Raw genomic sequence first — 18841 nt, 5'->3', positions numbered from 1 at the left:
CAAAATTTCAATACTGAGAAAAAAGTTATGGCTATTCACATTTCATAATCCCTGATCACAATCAGGTTATAAATTGAACTTTAAATGCAAAACAGGAAACAAGAGCAAGAGGAAAGATAAAAAAGGCATATGATTGAAAATGGTTTTGAAACTCAAAAGGCTGTGCATCAGTTCCCTTTCTGCATAAGTTAGTTCAATATGCAGGATGCTCCAGAAGAGCAATGTTGTTATCCTGGTAGAAGTCTTTTGTGAGAAGGGTGTTGTCAACTGCAGCATTGTCCAGTTGAAAGACCCAGTCATCATCACACAGACAAGGCCCCTTAGACAAGAGGGATGCCCGCTTCAGCATCCCCACATAGGCTTGACGACACTGCACAAACTGAAACTCCCCAGGCCTACTCCACTGGTCTTTATAGAAAACATCTCCAGTAGGATTTCTTTTCAGATGTTGTCTTATTATATTAAAGGGTTGTAGTCAGTATCGGTAAATTCTATAATCTGGGTTAAGAAGTCTGGGATCCTCTGTCTTATGATGTTTTAAAGTTTTGACTGATGTGAAAGCCAGATTTGTGCACAGATTTAACCTTTTAAAGTGATTGGTTTTAATATTTGCATTTTCAACAATTTGCTAACTCTGGTTTCTTGCTCCTGATTCATATGTTTGGATTTTGAAGTGCGACCTAAGGCCTGGTTATGATTAACCATTACTAAATGTGATCTTTTTTTTTGTATTTTCTTTTCCAGTCTGAGGAGCTTGATCAAGTGCGAATGACACAAATGGCAATTTCTCCTAGAAACTTTTCAAGATGGGAAATGCAAGAAAACATGTGATTCAAGAAAAGTAAGCTACAAAAATCTCCAAAGTTCTTTGTTTCAGAACTGAACTGTTATTGAGTGTATACAATTTCTAGGGGTATCAGTCAATTTGGTGGGTGATGGAAATATGCTTCTAGGATAATTCCAGAACAACTGGACCAGAAGGGTAAGGGGGCCATGCCAACTTCTCCTTACATTAGGGCAGTGGTCCCCAACCACCAGGCCGCGGACCAATTGGTACCGGGCCGCGCAAGAAATAATGAACTACTTCCGGATCTTTTATTTTGAAAATCCTAAATCGGATTTTACCGGTTACGTCTTGCGCGTCAAAATTGAGCCAGCTTGCAGCAGAATGAGTAACAAAACAACATTGGAGTACTGCCCCCCCCCGTTACGCAGCAAAATTGCAAAGGGCTGACCGGTCCGCGCCACTAAAAAGGTTGGGGACCGCTGCATTAGGGCACAACTGCCCTACAGAGTGGAGGTTTGTGAGTCTTAAAGGTTTCAGGCAGGATTGCTAAAAATATGTATTGTCCTTGTTTGAATAGCACCCAAGGCTGTGAGTGTGAAAGGTTAGAGTTTTAAAAAGTTGAGACTTGTGGGCCGTTGGCTAAAGGTGATTTTTATTTTTGGTGTCCAACCTCATTTGTGCGCTCATTTACAAAATGCGTGGAGACTAGATAAGGCAAAATCTCTCCTAGCCAAGCACAAGAAACAGAAGCCACAAACAGGCCAGTAAAATCTCCCTCCCTGAACAGGGCTGTCAGCTCAGCAGTTGGAGCCAGCAGGTGTGTAGTTACTCAGTTCCCTGCGGATAGTGCTGAACGGCGACAGCTCCAGTTCAGTAGTGCACTCGTGCTCGTTGTCATCACTGGCTGTGGCTGAAGAGGGTACGTGGTTACAGCAGCAACAACAGCAGCAGTCCAGGAATGCCCTCCCTAATGGACGACACAGCAGAAGCAGCAGCGCCGGTGTCACGGCGGCCCGACAGAACAGCAACAACTGAGAGAGAAGATGCAGGACGGACATGGTGTGCTCTGGAACACCAGCCGCCATGTACGCAGATACTATGTTGCATATGTTTTCGGGCACCACACATGCACCATACACAATTGCCAGAGCCACAACCGTGCAGTTCATCTGGCTCTCCAGCCTGATCTGCTTCTTATTGCTGCGAACGCTGGCCTGCTCGGCGTGCCGAATCTTGCGTGCCGTCACCAGCGAGCACCCAATGGTGAAGAGAGTCGGGAGGCAGAAGTAGCAGCCAAAGCACCACCAAAGCCGAGCACCCTCATAGGTCAGGCCAAGCACATAGAGCATATCAGGAAGGGATGTGGATATCCTGATAATACAGCGTTCAACTGGGGGCTCGTCCGGGAGCCCTGTATCGTCTGCTACAAGCTGTCGAATGAGGAGCTCTGGAAGGGCCAAAAGGAGGGCACCGATCCAGATGACTGCTAGCTTGGCTGTTGTAGATGTACAGTTCTCAATCATCTCGTAGTACATCTGAACATTTGTGGCTGCACGGAAGCGGTCAATGCAGAGTGCGCAAAGGGTGAAGGTAGTCACACCCAAGGAGGCAACCTGGAAAGACAAAAACGCAGGTTTAGTATTAAAAATAATGTTTGAAGGTGAATTGAATGTCAAACCGTTAATCTTTACAGCCACCCTGGGATAAACTTTATATAAATGAAATCACCCCAATAACCTAGTTCATCATAATTATGTATTACTTTGATCACTTACCCCAGCGTAATAAAATTAAGTTCTTGGCTGCAGTCACAAAATGTGAACAAGTTTAAGTGTTATTACAATTTCAGTAAAGCACTGAACACTATATAAAACATTTAATTTCCTGAAATAACTGGGTTTATAAAATATTCCTTTACCATCTAACAGCAGAACAGGAACCATCAGCTTGAAGCAGCTTCTGATGCACAAACGTGGGTCCTAAGTTCTAATTATCATAGCATGTTCAAGTACATCTAAGTGACAGATTTTAAAATAAATTAAATGAAGTATATAAAGCTGCTAATGTTTCTTCATATTCAAAATCCCAGCTCTTTCAACTGCACAAGTTCCCTCAACATCTGTTGGATTAATTCGTTAGCAGCTAAAGTGGGTCTGCATTTGTGTCCTGAAATGAACCATTTCCTTTCAGCACCAAACGTATTCCAACCACTCTTGTTTTGCCTACCTTCTTTATTTTTTTTGTCTCACACTTGTGTCTCCTTTAATTTTGATCATTTTACCATCTCAGAAACCTCTTTTCCTTTTTACAGAACCCTCCCTCCATCCTGTCTTTTGTATCAAATTTAATTACTGCAGCCAGATTCCCAGATGGCCCCGGTGAGCCAAGTCTTTGGTGCTGTAAACACATCCTTCCTGGACAGATAGATGTACATGCTCTGCAAGATGTTCAGTGTAAGTAGGCCTCCTTCACACATCAGGACACACATGCACACACACACCCTGACACAAAGGTCCTAACCAGGCTAATGAAGGGTAACCATACAGAACTCTGAGGAGTAAGTGGGGAAAAAAAACACCCATAAGCTCCAGGGCCATCAGCTCTTACTGCGATCAATGTGACCGCTGAACCCGAGACTGTAATTACTTGTCAGACTGTCTTGCAACTCTTATGCTTGAAATATATAAATAGATGAATCAACGGTATATGTTAGACAGGTATCTGAGAGGACTTTCCAAAACACCTCAAGATTGTCAAGGCGTTAAGCCATCTTTTAGGCTAGCTGAAGTCAAGACAAGTGTGGAAAGGTGCACTTTTCTAGACCAAACCACTGTAGAAGAATGGGGTTTCCCTATTAAAAGGCTGACCTCCACAAGTTTTGTTTTTGCTTCCCACCGAATTACCAAATGGTTCCAAGTTAATTACTTATGTAGGCTGGATGCAGGACAAAATATGAGGTCTAGATCTGTTGCAGAATTTAAATTCCCTAATATCTATTTGAGCAATGTTCACCTGAAACATCATATGGGTCCACATTCAATTGTTGAGGAAAGACTGGATTTAGTAACTCTTGTCTGCTGAAAAAAGGCCATTATGCTTTGTGAAAATAATCTTTTCATAGCTTGAAAGGTTTACATTTGACATATTGGCCTCATTTAATGCATGTTAATATTCCACTTAAAGCATTCAATCCAGCTGAGTAGTCGTTTTTTTTTCTGAAGCCGAAGGTCCTTGGATGAAATCACTCCGTAATACCTAAGAGGCAGTCTTTCTGCAGGCTGGTTAAATCCTCAAAAAAACTTAAAAGCTTCTGTGCTTCTTTATTATCATCTTTCAGATAACATTTTGCACATTATTAGAGCAATAGACATACATCCCTTGAATCTGTGTAGCACCAGCAGTGAAGTGGTAGTGGCATTTTGAGTTTATTTAATTGGGAATACGTGGCAATAAATGTAATGCATTTGCAGGAAACAGAATATACTATTTTATGATGTAGTCTTACCCCTATGAAAATTTATTTTCTCAGAAGCATCAAATCTACGTTTTTTTTCCTCTGTCCTTTAGTGCAGCATTCGCTCTGTTCAAATACTACTGACTCTACAAAGAGTCAAACAAAATCACACATTTATTGGTCAGTTAGAAAAACGGCAATTAATGTATATATAATTTGTTTCTCAAATATGATACAAAGTATATAGCATGTGTACGTTGGCCTTTCTGACACCTAATAACAACCAGGAGCAAGTGGTTTTTCAAAGTGAATTTAATTTGGTCATAAATCCTCATATTTAATAAGAGCAGACTGCACCAAAGGTTAACAGCCATAACACATGTAAACCAGGTGTACATAAAAACTTTCAGCATATAACAAACACAATTAATTTAAAATCAGTTTTTGGTTAATCGTCATAATTCACCATAATACTTAGCTATAGTAGGGTCAGATGTTGCTGTAAAGCAAGGATCCGTTTACTTTATATCAATGTGTCAGGTTATCGTTGGTGGTATAATGGTGTGGGAGACAGTTTGTGGCACATCAGTTGCACTATTAAATGCCTACCTGTGCATTGTTGCTGGTAATGTTGATCCTTTTACGGACACTGTGTATCCATCTACTTTCATCAGGTCAGTACATTGACCAGTTATGCCTTCTTCTATATTTATAAAATACATGTGTATATTTTACATTTTTGATGTGAAATATCACATCAAAAATTGATATCACAATTTTTGTGATATCAAAAATCACAAAACAATTTAGGTCACAAAATATCAATATTATAAGCAATATTATTGCTTATTATAATAAGTAGCAATATTGCTTATTATTAAGCAATATTCTTTGCTTAATAATTATTGCTTATTATTGGCACATGTAATATAAGTAATAATAATAAGCAATAATTGCTTGTTATTGCTTAATAATACGCAATTATCAATCATGCTTATTATTAATAATTAATAAGCAATAATAATAACAATTATTAGTAAGCAATAATAATAGCTTATAATTATTGCTAATAAGCAATAATTATTGCTTATTATTAAGCAATAATTCAAATTGTTTAGTGTGACCCACTTCTGAGTCACAAATAACCATCCAGTGTACATGCACAGGTACTTGCACACGCTGAATATTTCATGGCCTGAGAACAGGTCTGGATTGGGTTTAAAGGCTTCCATGGAGGCTCGAGGCACCCAGCTTTGATCATGTGTGTCAGACTGGAAAGCAAGAGCAGGGAGAACAAGTACAGCTTTGCACTGGAGGGGAGATGAGGGAGTGAGATTGTCCAAGACTCACGGCTGGTGAGGTGTCGTAGCTGTTTGTTTGTGCAGGGACATATGCAAATGAGAGGTTGAGAAACAATGGGAAAGGAGAAGACAAAAGTAATTTACGAGGCAAACAAAGACAGAAAAAAATAACACATCTGTGAGTTTTAGACAATACAGAGAGACAGAAGGAGAGAAATAAGTCATGACATCTAGAGAATAATTAGCAATGTTAATGTGGCATTTGGTCCCAACAGCAGACCCTGTCATGTTCGCTTTACCTGCAGGTGAGAAAACAGGCCAGGTGGCCTCAAGACTTTAGTCCCATTATTTCTAACAATAATAAAAAAATAATTGGAGCGAAAAGATCACTTATTATTCAAGCAATCCATTTGAGAATAACTTTAAAACAATACTTATGGGTAAAAAGAAATATTTTAGTAATGAAAAACCCTTTGATCATGAGTACACATTTTTTTATGTTTCATTTTTCTATTTGCACAGCAAGTGATTGTCCACCTGTGCTATTTTTAATAATGGGCCATTAACTCTTTAATTAAAGGACTTGAGCTGGTGGTACAAAAGGTCTTGATTTAAACTGAGTCTTAGCAAAAATTGGTTTAGCAAATGTGGACCACAGCCTGACTGCAGGCACTGCCAGAGGTAATGGGTGCTCTCAGTTGATGTATGGGCTGACATCAAAAACAATGCCCAGCTACAACCACAGTCTTTAAGTAATGGAGCAGGCAGAGTAGAGGTTATTTCACCTGCTGCACTTATTCAGAGTAGAGTATGACCCAGTGACTGCTCCAGCAGTCCATAACTCCAACCACAAGTCCCAAGTCTTTGACACCAGCCATCTATAAGTTTGGTTGGAAGAAAAACAGAAGTGAAGTGTAGAAAATAGGTAAACAAGAATATCGATAAATGTATATCTAAGGCAGGAAGTCATCAGACAGCTATGGCATGCAGTCTCTTACATCAAACATGTTTTATGCAACATCAACAGCTACAATTACCAGATCCCTATATATCACGTTCTATATAAATATTTCCATTATGTTATTTTCATTTAGTCTCACTTCAGACATCCTAAATGTCTTAAGCTAGGGTTTTTGAAACAATGGTGTGTGTGTATGCTCCTATGTGTAATAGATATGTGTATGCATATAGGCAAAATGAGCCAGTGTGGGTACAGATTCTGTTTTGCATGAAAAATTGTCTCTTGCAACACTGATTGATTCTCTATCCTTCTCTGGAATGGAATAAAACATCGATCTTACATTTGAGCCCCATCTATTCTATCCAGTTGACTAATTTGTCTTGCTAATTTAGGACTGTGCATCTCCGGTGGGTTGTTATTGAAAAGCAAAACCCTCTTCTACCACAGAAATGCATTCGAGTGGAGGAAATGTCAGACTGACAATTCTATCATATGACAGCCTTCAAACATTTGAACTACATAAGAGAATAAATCACTGGTTATCACTTCGGTCTGCACAGAACAGACAACTGAGGCTACAATTCACACAAGATCACCCAGAATATCAGATTGGAAAATTTGAAGGTTGCCGTTTGTAACATACAAATAGTAGAGTAAGATTTTTTTCTAATCAGTATGAAAGCATCAATCTATCAGGGTGATGTTGACATTTTCTTGGCACGCTTAGTCCCAACTGAGCACCACTTTAGCGTCAGTGTTTTGCTGATGTTTTCCATTCTGCTAATACCTCAGAGTACCTATCTACTAATGACTAGTTTCAGTAGAATAATAAACCATGTCACAAGTCCTCTCAAAATGGTTTCTTTACCATAACACTGACGTCCAATGTCCGATAGAAATCAAGTTTCAATAAATTTTCAAATCATGTTTGGGGATGTGGTGGGACAGGAGATTTGCTTGATAGGACAATGTTTCCAACAACAGTCTGCAGTTGGCTCCTTAACATACCTGCTGCCAAATGTAGCTTTGAAGTAGCCCTACCATACCAAGAATAGTGGGCAGCTTGATGACTCTGTGTTTTTCCTGACTGGAAGTTTTCTTTCTTGCAAGCAACAAAAACATATTGGAATAACATGACCTTTTTTTACTTACTCTATACAGCTTGTGAAAACTCTGGTCTTGTAAAAGTTTGAACCCATCAAAAAGTGTTTAGAGAACCACTTTTTCAAACTTTAGTACAACTTGACTATTACAATCAGCAGGCAATTACACTGTTTTTTTAACCCTCCCTAGTACATAGATTGGTTCAGTTGTTGTGGATGCATATTAATTATGAGTCAGAACATTATGTATATGTCGGCTTTGAGATATAAAGTGTTTTTGTGCTGTTTACGAATGCGAGCCCAGAATGGATTTACGATTTAACTCCATTCTGTTAACTTGCTCTATAAATTGAGATTTTATCAGGGGTTTTTCAAGAGAACTGAAAAGAAAAAAAACTGACGGCAAATGGAGGAAATCAATACTGCTTTTGTGCAAGTAAACATACAAAGATCCATAGACTGACACATCAGTACCATAAGTGCTCCTTTCATTGAATTAAAAGCAACAATGCTGTATTTCATTGCTTTTGCTCCAATATGCTACAATGTGTTTGGAGCTATTTTTCCCAATACTTTCTCCTCCCATTAAGTTATGTCCTAACCTATGGCAGATTTCCTCTAGACATAAAAAAAAAATCACATTTTCCTCTCAGCATAAAGTGTCTACTGGAGGACTCCCATTCCAGGTCATTGATTTCTGCCTGGGAGTGTTGTAAGGTCTTGTGCTGCCGCAATGACATTACAGAATATGTTGAAGTCTACAAAGACCTGCCATATGCTAATGTTTCTGTTGACCTACCACTCCATAATGGCAATGATCTAATAAATATTTCAGGCTTACATGGATAATTATCAGTTTGGTTAATTGCACCCAACAGCAGACCCAAACTTTACTGCAAGCTGTTGTCTGATCTTGTTACAACACATAGAAACACAGTATCTGCTCATCCATAGACAAAGAACTAACTGAATGAACCATCATGAATTATAGATAATGCAGAGCTGCTAATTACATATATGAATAATTAAAACCATTAACCATCAGTCATGTTCTCATGGACTAGCTGAAATTGAATAGAGGATGGGTGCCTTCATACAACATTGGGTGTATGTTTTATCTTTATCAGTACATATATTTAGCATCCTGTGTCTGTGTGTGGCCACATGGTCTCTGATTGGCTTTAAGTGCGTGGATCTGTGTACCGTCCCCCCTGAGGGTTGTTTCTAATCACAGATAGCTGATGCAAAGAGAGCAGGGAGGGCGTCTGAGGGGAGAAAATCCTCGGGCAGTGATCAGTGAGAAGGCGATCCCATCCATCTGGAGGATGAGGACACTCTACTGACTTTGAGTTTGTGTGTTAGACTGTTTGTGTGCCTGTGTAAGATTAAGACATAAGTAAAGATTAATTCCGTGAAGATGATTACCTATCAGGGCCTAGCAAAAGTAATTTCATTCACTATGGAGTTATTCTTTAAACATAAAAGCATGAGGAATATTATAACAGCATCTGAGCTCTTTGTAGTGGCTTAATATACTGATTCATTACACAGTAACACCATAAGATTGAACTTGTGATTTTGATTCAGTTGCTTCGAGTTTGTGTGCCGGTGCACATTGAAAGTAGTGACTGTCAAGGTGATGTATGTCCTGCCATTACTAACAATTTCAACGCTTTATATGAATCTACCTCTGGCTGCCTGTGTGCTTCTATGAGACCCTAACCACCTCTCTTTCTTCTCCTTTACAAATCAATAGTTCCCTCTTTTTTCTTTACTCCTAGCTTTTACCATGCTCATGACTCTGGGACAGGTGGCAAGCACCTCTGAGCAGCAGAAGCTGGAGGGGGAAACGGACTGCCCACATTAAAAACAAAACAAAAAACTAGGGAGAATGACCAAATACAGCCTTGCATGGAAAAGTCTTTAATATGATGATTCATAGGATTTTATTGAGAGGTATATTAGTAGAGGGGCTGAAAGTTCTTTCTAGATTTGTATTAGTCAGAAAATGTATATCATTTTCCTTCTGTTTTGCAATTCTGCATCACATTGTGTTAATCTCTTATAAATCCCCCCAAAATACATGGAAGCTGCTGGAAATTGTAAATTGCAAGGTGTATTATTACTCCTAAAATTATGATCTAACCTAGCTGCTTGTAATGCCTTCAAAATAAAAAAAAAAACATCCAATCCCCTGAGCTACGATACTAAAATACCTATAATAGAGGAGCACTATACTAGATAATATTGTAATCGTAACAATGAGAAATATTGCAACGATATTGGGGTGGAATAAGTACCTATTTTCTTTGTTTCTCTCTTCCAACACTGTGACCTTCAGCATTCTGGTCAATGTCATTTGTGACTGGTGTGAGGATCTACTGCTGTGATTGTTCAGTTGGCTAAATATTACATTACCATGTAAACTGGAAGTTCATACCACTTGGAAATATATTATTCTACTTTTATTAGATTCCAAACAGACCTTTGCATTATGCACACAGTGATATTGCAATTCTGACATAATTGCCATTTGCTGTGCAGCCCTAGTGGAGATATGGCGACAGGTTAGCTACACTTACTGCCGTAGCAGGAATGCTCCACAATGATCCATGTCATTTACAGTATTGTTTTGAAGTTTTAAAACAGAGTTGTTCCAGAATTTTGTGCAAAAACATTGAAATCTGTATTTACTCAAAGCTCTCCACCCTCTCCTTATTATCTGTCGCCACACAACCTTCATGATGAGGCATAGATGACAGCAGCCTCTTCAACAAAGATGTTCAGGATTTTTCTGCAAATGACGTTTCCCTAAAACATATGGAGCTTCTTTTGTTCCAGCTATTCAGCTCCACCTCTTACAACTGGGTCTGTCAGGAGCAGCTGGGAAGTGGAGGTGGGGGGCTGTAACTGAGGAAGTACACAACATGTGAGCACACTTAATCCTTTTCATATAAGTGCATCACACAGCAAAATCAAAATGACTGAATTCTAAGATGAAAAATAGGGTCTAAGAGAAGCTCAAGGCATTGCTTGGTCAATCAGACCAATAGACTCAGCAAAATTAATCTGGCCTCAGCTCCTGAAGTACCATCACAAGTACAGATCAAAAGTAGCCAATCATTAAAAGCTCACAAAGTGTTAGCATAATATCGCAAGCACCAGCAGATGCCTAAAGCAGTGAAATTGGAAGGCAAGAGAGCGTCAAACAAAACAAAAGAACATCAAGGTTTAAGGAATGGCACAAAGACTGAATTTTTTTTCTCCTTTATTTGTAGATAACATGTGAATAAAGGAAGGTAGGAGTCCGTCTTGTGAGCGGTAGATTGATGGTTCGAACCCCTGCACATCATTGCCTGTGGGTCAGATAGTCATGTACATGTCTGTTTGTGTACTGCAGTCAGAGAGGTGAGTAGGCTAAGCTAGTCAGATAAATAGCGTGGACAGCATGGATGAGGAGAGAAAATATCAAAAAGGGAAGGTCTGAAGCAGTCAAAAATCATTCCTAATGCTCTGATATGGAACTGTCAACCTCACATGTTAAGTCAAATCTTAGGCTGGAAACGTGTTGACTCCAAAAGTGCTGATCTGCCGCAAACGTATCACCGTGTTTAGCATGTGAACTTGTAGCTCCACATAAAACCATAACAGCCAATGCGTGTTATGTTTTTAAGCTTTGCAAGACTATAACATACAAATAACCAACTCTTAACACAAAAAATCTTTTTGTTGCTAATATTATGAACATGGTTAACTGTTGTAGCTGTTTTTGTTAAACTCTTAATACTTTAAACAAGCTAATAAGGAATCAACAGTGAGTCACTTGAAACAACTAATGGTTAAGGAAAAACAGTACAGTTGTAAATTTGATGCATAAATCAAATTATGCATTAATTTGCAATTATGTCTTGCAGTTATTACCATATTGCAAGTTTTGTAAATCTTCCAACTTCATTTTCTGTCAGACTAAAAACTACTAAAAATGAAGTTGTAGCACATTCTGATTGTAATAGATGATAGTTCTTAGACTTTGGAGAGAGTCAAAATTTGAGTTATCAGGTTAAGCTGTTAAGAAAACCAAAAGGTATCGGACAGGCAAAGCTCTATGAGTACATCTCTACTTTGAAAATAAAAGGACAGTTTCAAATCATTTAGTGATAGGCCAATATTTTTAGTTTACTTTTTTGAATAACTTTTCTTCACTTCCATAACACTAACACTCATTTTACTTTTTTTTTTTTTTTTACTTGGCCTTTTGTTACTGATCTCTTTCCCATAAATGCCAATTGCAAAAACTCCAATTATTGCCGATTAGTTTTGGCTCAGTTATCAGTTTCAAGCGTAACAGCCAAGACGAGCTGTCTGGAAAAAGCAGCCGCAAAGCATACCACAGATAATGCAAGATGGCTGTTTCCCAAATTTTTGATTTTGTTCAGTTTTCCTACAGTTTTACAGCTGTGTTTGCTCGCACCTCACAGCAGACGATTACTTTCTCTTTGGGGCTGAAAAAATTCCACCCTCCACTGGTCTTAGGTTTACCAAAGACGACACCACAGGGAACCTCCACTCTCGGCGGAGGCTCAAGCAGTCTACTTATTTCATATAGACATGCTTGTTGCTTGTGTCTATTGTTACACGTGTCTTCTCTCCAAATGTCGATGCCGACATCAGTAACTTTGTTTTGTTAGGAGAAGAATGAAGTCAGTCCCCACTGAAGGTAATAGCTTTAGGTTATATTAGTCTGTTTTTACACATGCATGCACATGCCCTCAAATAAATCGGGATCTGACCATGTGTATGTCCTGTGATGATTTCATCTTCCCATGAAATAAAAAGGGTGGAGACAAATAAGCTCCGTTCATTTACAAACACATGTACTGCATTAAACAGACTGTCCTGGAAGCGTGTCAGGAGGTTGTTGAAAGACAATGCAGTCATAGTATCAGTCTCTGATCTAACAATAATTAAAACATATGTAATACCAAGGGGTTTGCTAAACCTTATTAAATGCCAGTAAGTGCTTATTAATATTGCATAGTCAAAAAATTGTGAAAAATAAATCTCTGCATATTGAATGATGAGCAACAGCAAAATGGCAATAAATTATATTGTAAATTTGATTTCTAGAGCACAGATTCTCAAACTTTTTTACATCAGTAAATGCTAGGGTCTCAAAGTACAAGTATGCTGCCAAACATTTTTAAACAGGACTTTATAAGTACAACTACTTTTTCAGTTCTCTAAGCCTGGTAGTACTTAAAAACGGTTGTGACTAAAGCGCAATTTTAACCTCTTATCCATTCCCAAACCTGTATTTATGTATGTTTGGGACATTTTCAGCCATAATGTGTTCATCTTTTAAATGAGTTTCAAACCTTTGTCCCAACTTTCATATGATGGGAGCTATTAAAAATAAGGTTTTTGCCTCTGGGAAGAAAGCACCTGGTTTGTACAAAAGGCATTAAATTTGACACTGGTGTAACTGGAGGAGGTGAGCTCACAAAGGACATGTTGTAAAAAACAGTAAACAGCTCACCTGAAGCATCTCTCTAGTTCGTAGATGGAGAGCATTTAAATATTTGGAGCCTTCTGTAACTGAAACCTCTTTGAAACTTGAATTATATGAACATGCAAAGCAAGAGGGAACACTCTGAAAGACCAAATTTCTGATTTGTTACTTTAGAAGTGTGGTGTCAATTAGAAATGACACTGATTGCCTCTTAACTCAATAGAATCACAAAAAATCCCCAAAATGAACAGAATTACCTCCACGTATGGCACCACTCTGCAGGTAAACTCCCCCAACAACCATGACTTCGTGAGCTCATGGAAAACCACCATGGGGAGGCAGAAGAAGATGAGCACAAAATCCCACACGGCCAGGTTGGCCAACAGAGAGTTGGAGATGCTTTTCATGTAGTAGTTCTGGCACACGATGCACAGGATAGCGATGTTGCCCGCTATGCCCACCAGGAAAATTACGCCGGATACGCATGTGATCGCGTAAGCGCCAAAAGTTTCGGTCGTCACTGGGTAGAACGGGTTCTTGATCTCGTCTCCAAAATCCGGGGAGCCAGGAGGGGTGATCGGTGTGGCATCCCACGGGTTGTCCTCCCTGAGGGTGAAAAACTCTGGCCTCCTGGTGAGGATGTCAAACGGGAGGTCGGTGGAGGTGAGAGCCACCGGTTTGGGGACGGGTTCCCACGGAGGCATAACCACAGCGCTTCTGTTCTGCTTGTTTCTCCACCTCTTTCCTGCCTTTGAGCCTCTCTGGTGCTTCTCACCCTCCTCCGACACCCCTCCTCCGTCTTCCCGAGCCATTGAAGGAAGCTTAGCCGCATTGTAGTGTCCACCTGCCGGCGTCCCTGCACCATTCAACTTTATCCTCTTATTATGGTGGCGCGTCGTGTCCCAGTGGGACAACCCGCCAGGATCCTCCACGGGTGTCACGCTCCTATTGAAGTCGCGTTTAGCGTGTCCGCCTCGCCTCGTTTCCCCCGCTGCCACCCTCTTCCACGGTCGAGTGGAGTTAAGGGTCGCACCTGTAGCGTATCCCGGGAAGAGCGCGCGGTCTCGGGCTTTGTTTTGGCGGCTCTCCCGGGGCGGACCGTGGAAAGTCCTGCCAGAGTAGCCGCCGCTGTTACTGTCGTCTTGGCTCCCAGTTCCTGCATTACTGTTTTTCAGGGATAACAACACATGTGCATGGGCGAGTATTATAACTAACGTCCAAGGCTGCAGAACCTGCATGATCCAGGAGTTGTATCACCGAGCGCAGCTTTAGTCCATCCTCATGATGAGCTGCGTCTGCAAACCCCGCTGCAAAAATATCCCAAAAGCGCTGTGTCTCCGTCAGCTTTCAAAGAGTTGAGATTGTCTGATCCAGAAGGGAGTCAACAAATGTTGCAGAATGATGCATTTCCAAGCCCTCGCTCTACAACATTTATTTTCCAGTTGTGCTTCTATCTGAGTGTTAGTTCGCTGGGTTGGGTCGGCAGCAGCAGCGTCAATGCGGTGCAGTCAGTGTGTAAAGCCCGCTAGACTGTGATGCACTGGAGAGGAGGGAGAGTGAAACAAGAGGAAAAGAGAGAGGGGGGAGCGGTTGATGTGCTCTCCTTATCTTCCTTCCTTCGTTTTCTGTCCTGGTATAGGACCGTGTGCTGCAGGAAAATGGACTCCCCTGGCGGCTAACCCCGATCTGTCATCCCTCATCCATCACGGAGCATCCAGCAGCCCCGGAGCACACTACGGCTGTTGCCTCCTCCCCTCCGGCAGAGAGGGGCATGCCACGCCCGGCAAGACGTGCTAATAAATACATTACCCGTTCTTTTTTTTTTTTTTTTTTTTTTTTTTAACTGTAGTCTCTTTTACGCACAGGCGGCGCTGTGACACAAATTGAGCACAATTTAGGTACACAGCATTAATTTTTGGCGGAACAAAAGCAGCGAGTGAACTTAATGAAATGCATTTGAACCCCTCAATCTTTAACATTTTGTCATGTTCCATCTTCAAACGTCAATGCATTTTGTTGAGATTTTATTCGATAGACTTACACAAAGTGGTGCATAATTAGCAATAAAAATAAGTAAGATGAGACATGTTTTCCCTCCCCTTCAGTCCAACACTCATTTTATCTAGGAGTGTTGCAGTAAATTTTCTTTTGTATAAATTGATCATTTGAAAACCACACATCTTTTTCTTGCACTTCATAATTATTCTTCCATTTGGAATACCCCAGAAATTTGGATGTAATGTGAAAAGTCCTGAAAAACTCAAGCAGTTTAAACAGTTTTTGAAAAGCATTATACCTTCCAATATTATGGCCTTCAACTCCCTTACTTTGTCTCTTACTTTTGTCTCCACATCCTCAAAATGACTTGCTTTGAGCAAAACCTTTACCAAAAGTGATCTTAAGTTGTTGTCTGAGCTAATCCCACTCAACTCCAGGCAATATTGACGTTGACTGTGGAGATTTCTGCTTCAAGCATCAATAACTGGATGGGTCATATTGTACCTGAAGCCAATCAATAACCTTATCACAGTTTTTCTGAAACCATTAATCCTTTGGTGAGAGACTTTCAAAAATACCCCTGAATAGCATCCAAGAGGCTAAACCTAAAAATGTGAGAGGAAACATTTATATTGGTAATAATATCTTGCTGCCTCAATACCATGAAGGTTATCTAAAAATAGATTCTTCGAGTTTGTCTTGTAGTGTCAGTTTCAGATGATCAGGAAAGCTGTGACGCGTTTTAGTAACTGAAAACTGAAAAGTGAGTGATTTAATTCCCATATGAGACACAGAATCAAAACTAGCCTTTGAATGGAACCCACACTGGGTTTCATGGTGAAAACTATAAAGACCTGTGTCCTTCTACATCCTGTATAAATCAACACAGCATTTCAGAAGAAGAAAGTCATAACTAGTGTCAAACATGTTGGTGTTAGTGTGATGGTCTGGGATTGCTTTGTGAATTCAACAACTTGTCATAATCAGTGGAGATTTTCTTAAGAGATCCTGCCTATTGTTTTCTATCCATACTGAGTGATGTCACTTCGTCATTATGTGTCCATGTCAATTGATGACTTGTATGTCGGGACGGTAGTTGAGGCTAATCAAAGCACTATGATGTTCAGTACTCCTGCTATGCAATTTTGATTCTGGTATTTATTTAGATATTACTTTAACATTTAGGTATATTCTAAGCATTTTGCTGATAAATTATGACAGTAATAATTCCCTGAAGCCATTGGTCTGCCACACAGATCTGAGATGCAGAATGTTACATTGACTTTCACCCATGTCTCTTACTTTTTAAGAAATAATGTAAGCAGGCAAGTGAAAGCAAGACATAGATAATATCTGAGTTGCTCTATCAAGTGGTCAGTGTGATGAAGAGGGTTACTATGAAGTATATAGGGAAATGTGGTTACTTTAAACAAAAAAACACTTCAGGAAATGGACATCTGTAGCCACAACCTATCATTAAGTATGTCCAGCGGTCAGTCAATAGTTCAGCAGACCTCTCGAGGCTAAATGAAGTGAGCATTATTATCTGTCAAGTGCTTTAAGTACTTTAAATGGACTCACTGCTGGAGGATAAGACCACATACATTGTACTCCTGTGGAGTAAAGGAACACACACTTTCCGACCTAAATGGCTGCACAGTGGAGTACATTTCATTTATACACCATAAAAGGTACTTTTCCCAGTTGCTTCAGTTTAACGGTGGATTTGTACATTATAATTCTCCTAGTAGCGCAGCATATTGGCAGACAGAAATGGACATCTCGCTGGTGACCTTCTACATCAAAAAGGTGATGGAGCCAACTCCAGTCAGGGAATCGAACCCCCTGCAGCTCACAAATATCCAAATAATGCCAAGTTTCACCATGTGGAGATAATCCATAGTCAGTATGTTGGATTACTTGAGCAGCTTATGATGATATCTGTATTTTTACCTTGGTTTTTCAGTGATGGAAAAAAACACCAGAAGCACAGTTAATTCCTTATTTTGGCTCAGATGAGTTTAGTTCAAATGGCAAGGTAAGAGAAGGTAGAGTTAAACATACAGCGTAGGAGTCATGAGATTTGCAGGCATTCTTCCAAGGTTGCATTTTGAATTGCAGATTAAATAGGTCCAACAGGCTATTGATAGCATGTAATGAAAAAAAAAAATAGAATGTTTATTCTTGTAAATTATTTTATATATAAAAAGGGCAGTTTATGTAAGGCCATGGTAACTTCAATACCTTTTTCTCATTTGAAAACTGCACTTTGTGTTTACTTAGGTTATCTTTGTTTCATATTAAAATGTGCTTGATGATGGAACAGGAAAACAAAATGTTTAAGGATGTGAATGCTTTTTTATGGAGCTGTAGTTATATTAGGATTTATTGTTTTTACCATTTTGGCACTTAATTGTATGAAAATTCTGGCCAAGCTAATTTGACAGTAAATGTTCAGCGTTTTTACACACTTCACATAGAGCTGTGTATGTGACCTTGAATACAACAACTGCAACTCACAGAAGCATTTTAATCATTTGGAAAAAGAACAGGGCAACACTTCACATGTAATTATCATGTCTATTGTGAATGTGGTCCACAGAGACTGCGATTTGGCGTGTGTGGGTAGAGATAAAAAAGAAGAGCTTCTCTCTCAGACGTACTCATGCGTGGAATAACTAAATGGTTTAAACGCAAAGGGACTTTAAAGGGCACAAGCCATGTGTGTGAACACATGACATAAAAAAGGGAGGAAGTGCTTTCATGCACAACAGGACATCAGGATACACACATGTTAAAAAATCTTGAGTTTAGTGAGGCATAAGCACAGCCTGAAGAACACCTCCAGGCCATAAACATTTCATGTATTTCATGGATATTTATTATGTTGTGCTCTGTGCATAATAAATTATACACATTCAGTCACAAACAACTTGTCAAAACGGGCATCTTTGGATTTTAAAGTTGAGGCTTATGATGTTCCTCTGACTTTTTAGGTTAGATGGAGAACTTCAAAGGCTGTTCCAGTTAACTTTACCTGCTGGGAATCTCCAAACAGATGTCCAACATCAAAACGAAAACACTTTTCATCAATAGAGAGACGATGAGTGTTTGAGTTACTTTTAATCATGCCATTACATGTTAAAATGTTCCATCCTGGCCAAAATTGACACCAAGCCCAGGATAAATCAAATCTTTGGTTTAATTGAGAAAAACATTACATTTTATTCAAGCTGAGTACTGTGTTAGACATCCATGAATTATTTACACCTTGTTGAAGTTATTTCTTTTATAGCAGGGAACCATTCTCCACATGATTTAGTATTAGCTGGAGATTTTTACAGCCCTTTTGCCCCATTGCAACAATTTAATTTGGTTCACCCCAGTGGGAAATGGCTCATAACGTACAGCTACAATTAAGAAGAGCAGTCTTTTCAGGTGAAACTGTGGTAGAAAGACTAATAGTCATTATGTTGTATTCGACATACTACAGAAGTTAGTGAAAATCATTCATTTCTTTAGTGCTTTGTAATCCTTTTATCCACTTTGTTAAAAGACAGATTTTACGATTGTCTGTTTCTCTGTTTACAGGGCAACACAATGGGCTGTTGCTGCTAGAGGTTTTTGCTGAAGTCACTGTTACAGCTCTTTATCTCTTTATGGTGAATAATGTTAAAATCCTCTGGTGTCAGCAGAAAACCATAAGAGGCTCTTAGCATCACTCCTGC

General features: G+C 39.5%; 1 protein-coding gene across 1 annotated transcript; it reads right to left on the bottom strand.

Moving 5' to 3' along the window:
* Positions 1 to 1130: 1130 nt before the first annotated feature.
* On the bottom strand, positions 1131 to 14870 carry LOC102232530 (prosaposin receptor GPR37-like). The gene is made up of 2 exons (XM_005799082.2): positions 13373 to 14870; positions 1131 to 2400 (listed from the first exon to the last, which is right to left on the bottom strand). The coding sequence occupies exons 1-2, from the start codon at positions 14351 to 14353 to the stop codon at positions 1585 to 1587; spliced, it is 1797 nt and encodes a 598-aa protein (XP_005799139.1). The 5' UTR covers positions 14354 to 14870; the 3' UTR covers positions 1131 to 1584.
* Between the last annotated feature and the right edge of the window lie 3971 nt (positions 14871 to 18841).

The sequence above is a fragment of the Xiphophorus maculatus genome, chromosome 17 (genome assembly GCF_002775205.1).
Source record: "Xiphophorus maculatus strain JP 163 A chromosome 17, X_maculatus-5.0-male, whole genome shotgun sequence".
NCBI lineage: Eukaryota > Metazoa > Chordata > Actinopteri > Cyprinodontiformes > Poeciliidae > Xiphophorus > Xiphophorus maculatus.
Note: the sequence above shows the minus strand (reverse complement) of the source record. Positions and strands in the feature narration are given on the sequence as shown.

Coding starts and splice junctions, on each gene's coding strand:
- LOC102232530 (XM_005799082.2), bottom strand. CDS start 14,353: ATGCAGGTTCTGCAGCCTTGGACGTTAGTTATAATACTCGCCCATGCA. Junction 2,401..13,372: donor GAGTGGTGCCATACGTGGAG/GTAATTCTGTTC, acceptor TTGTCTTTCCAG/GTTGCCTCCTTGGGTGTGAC.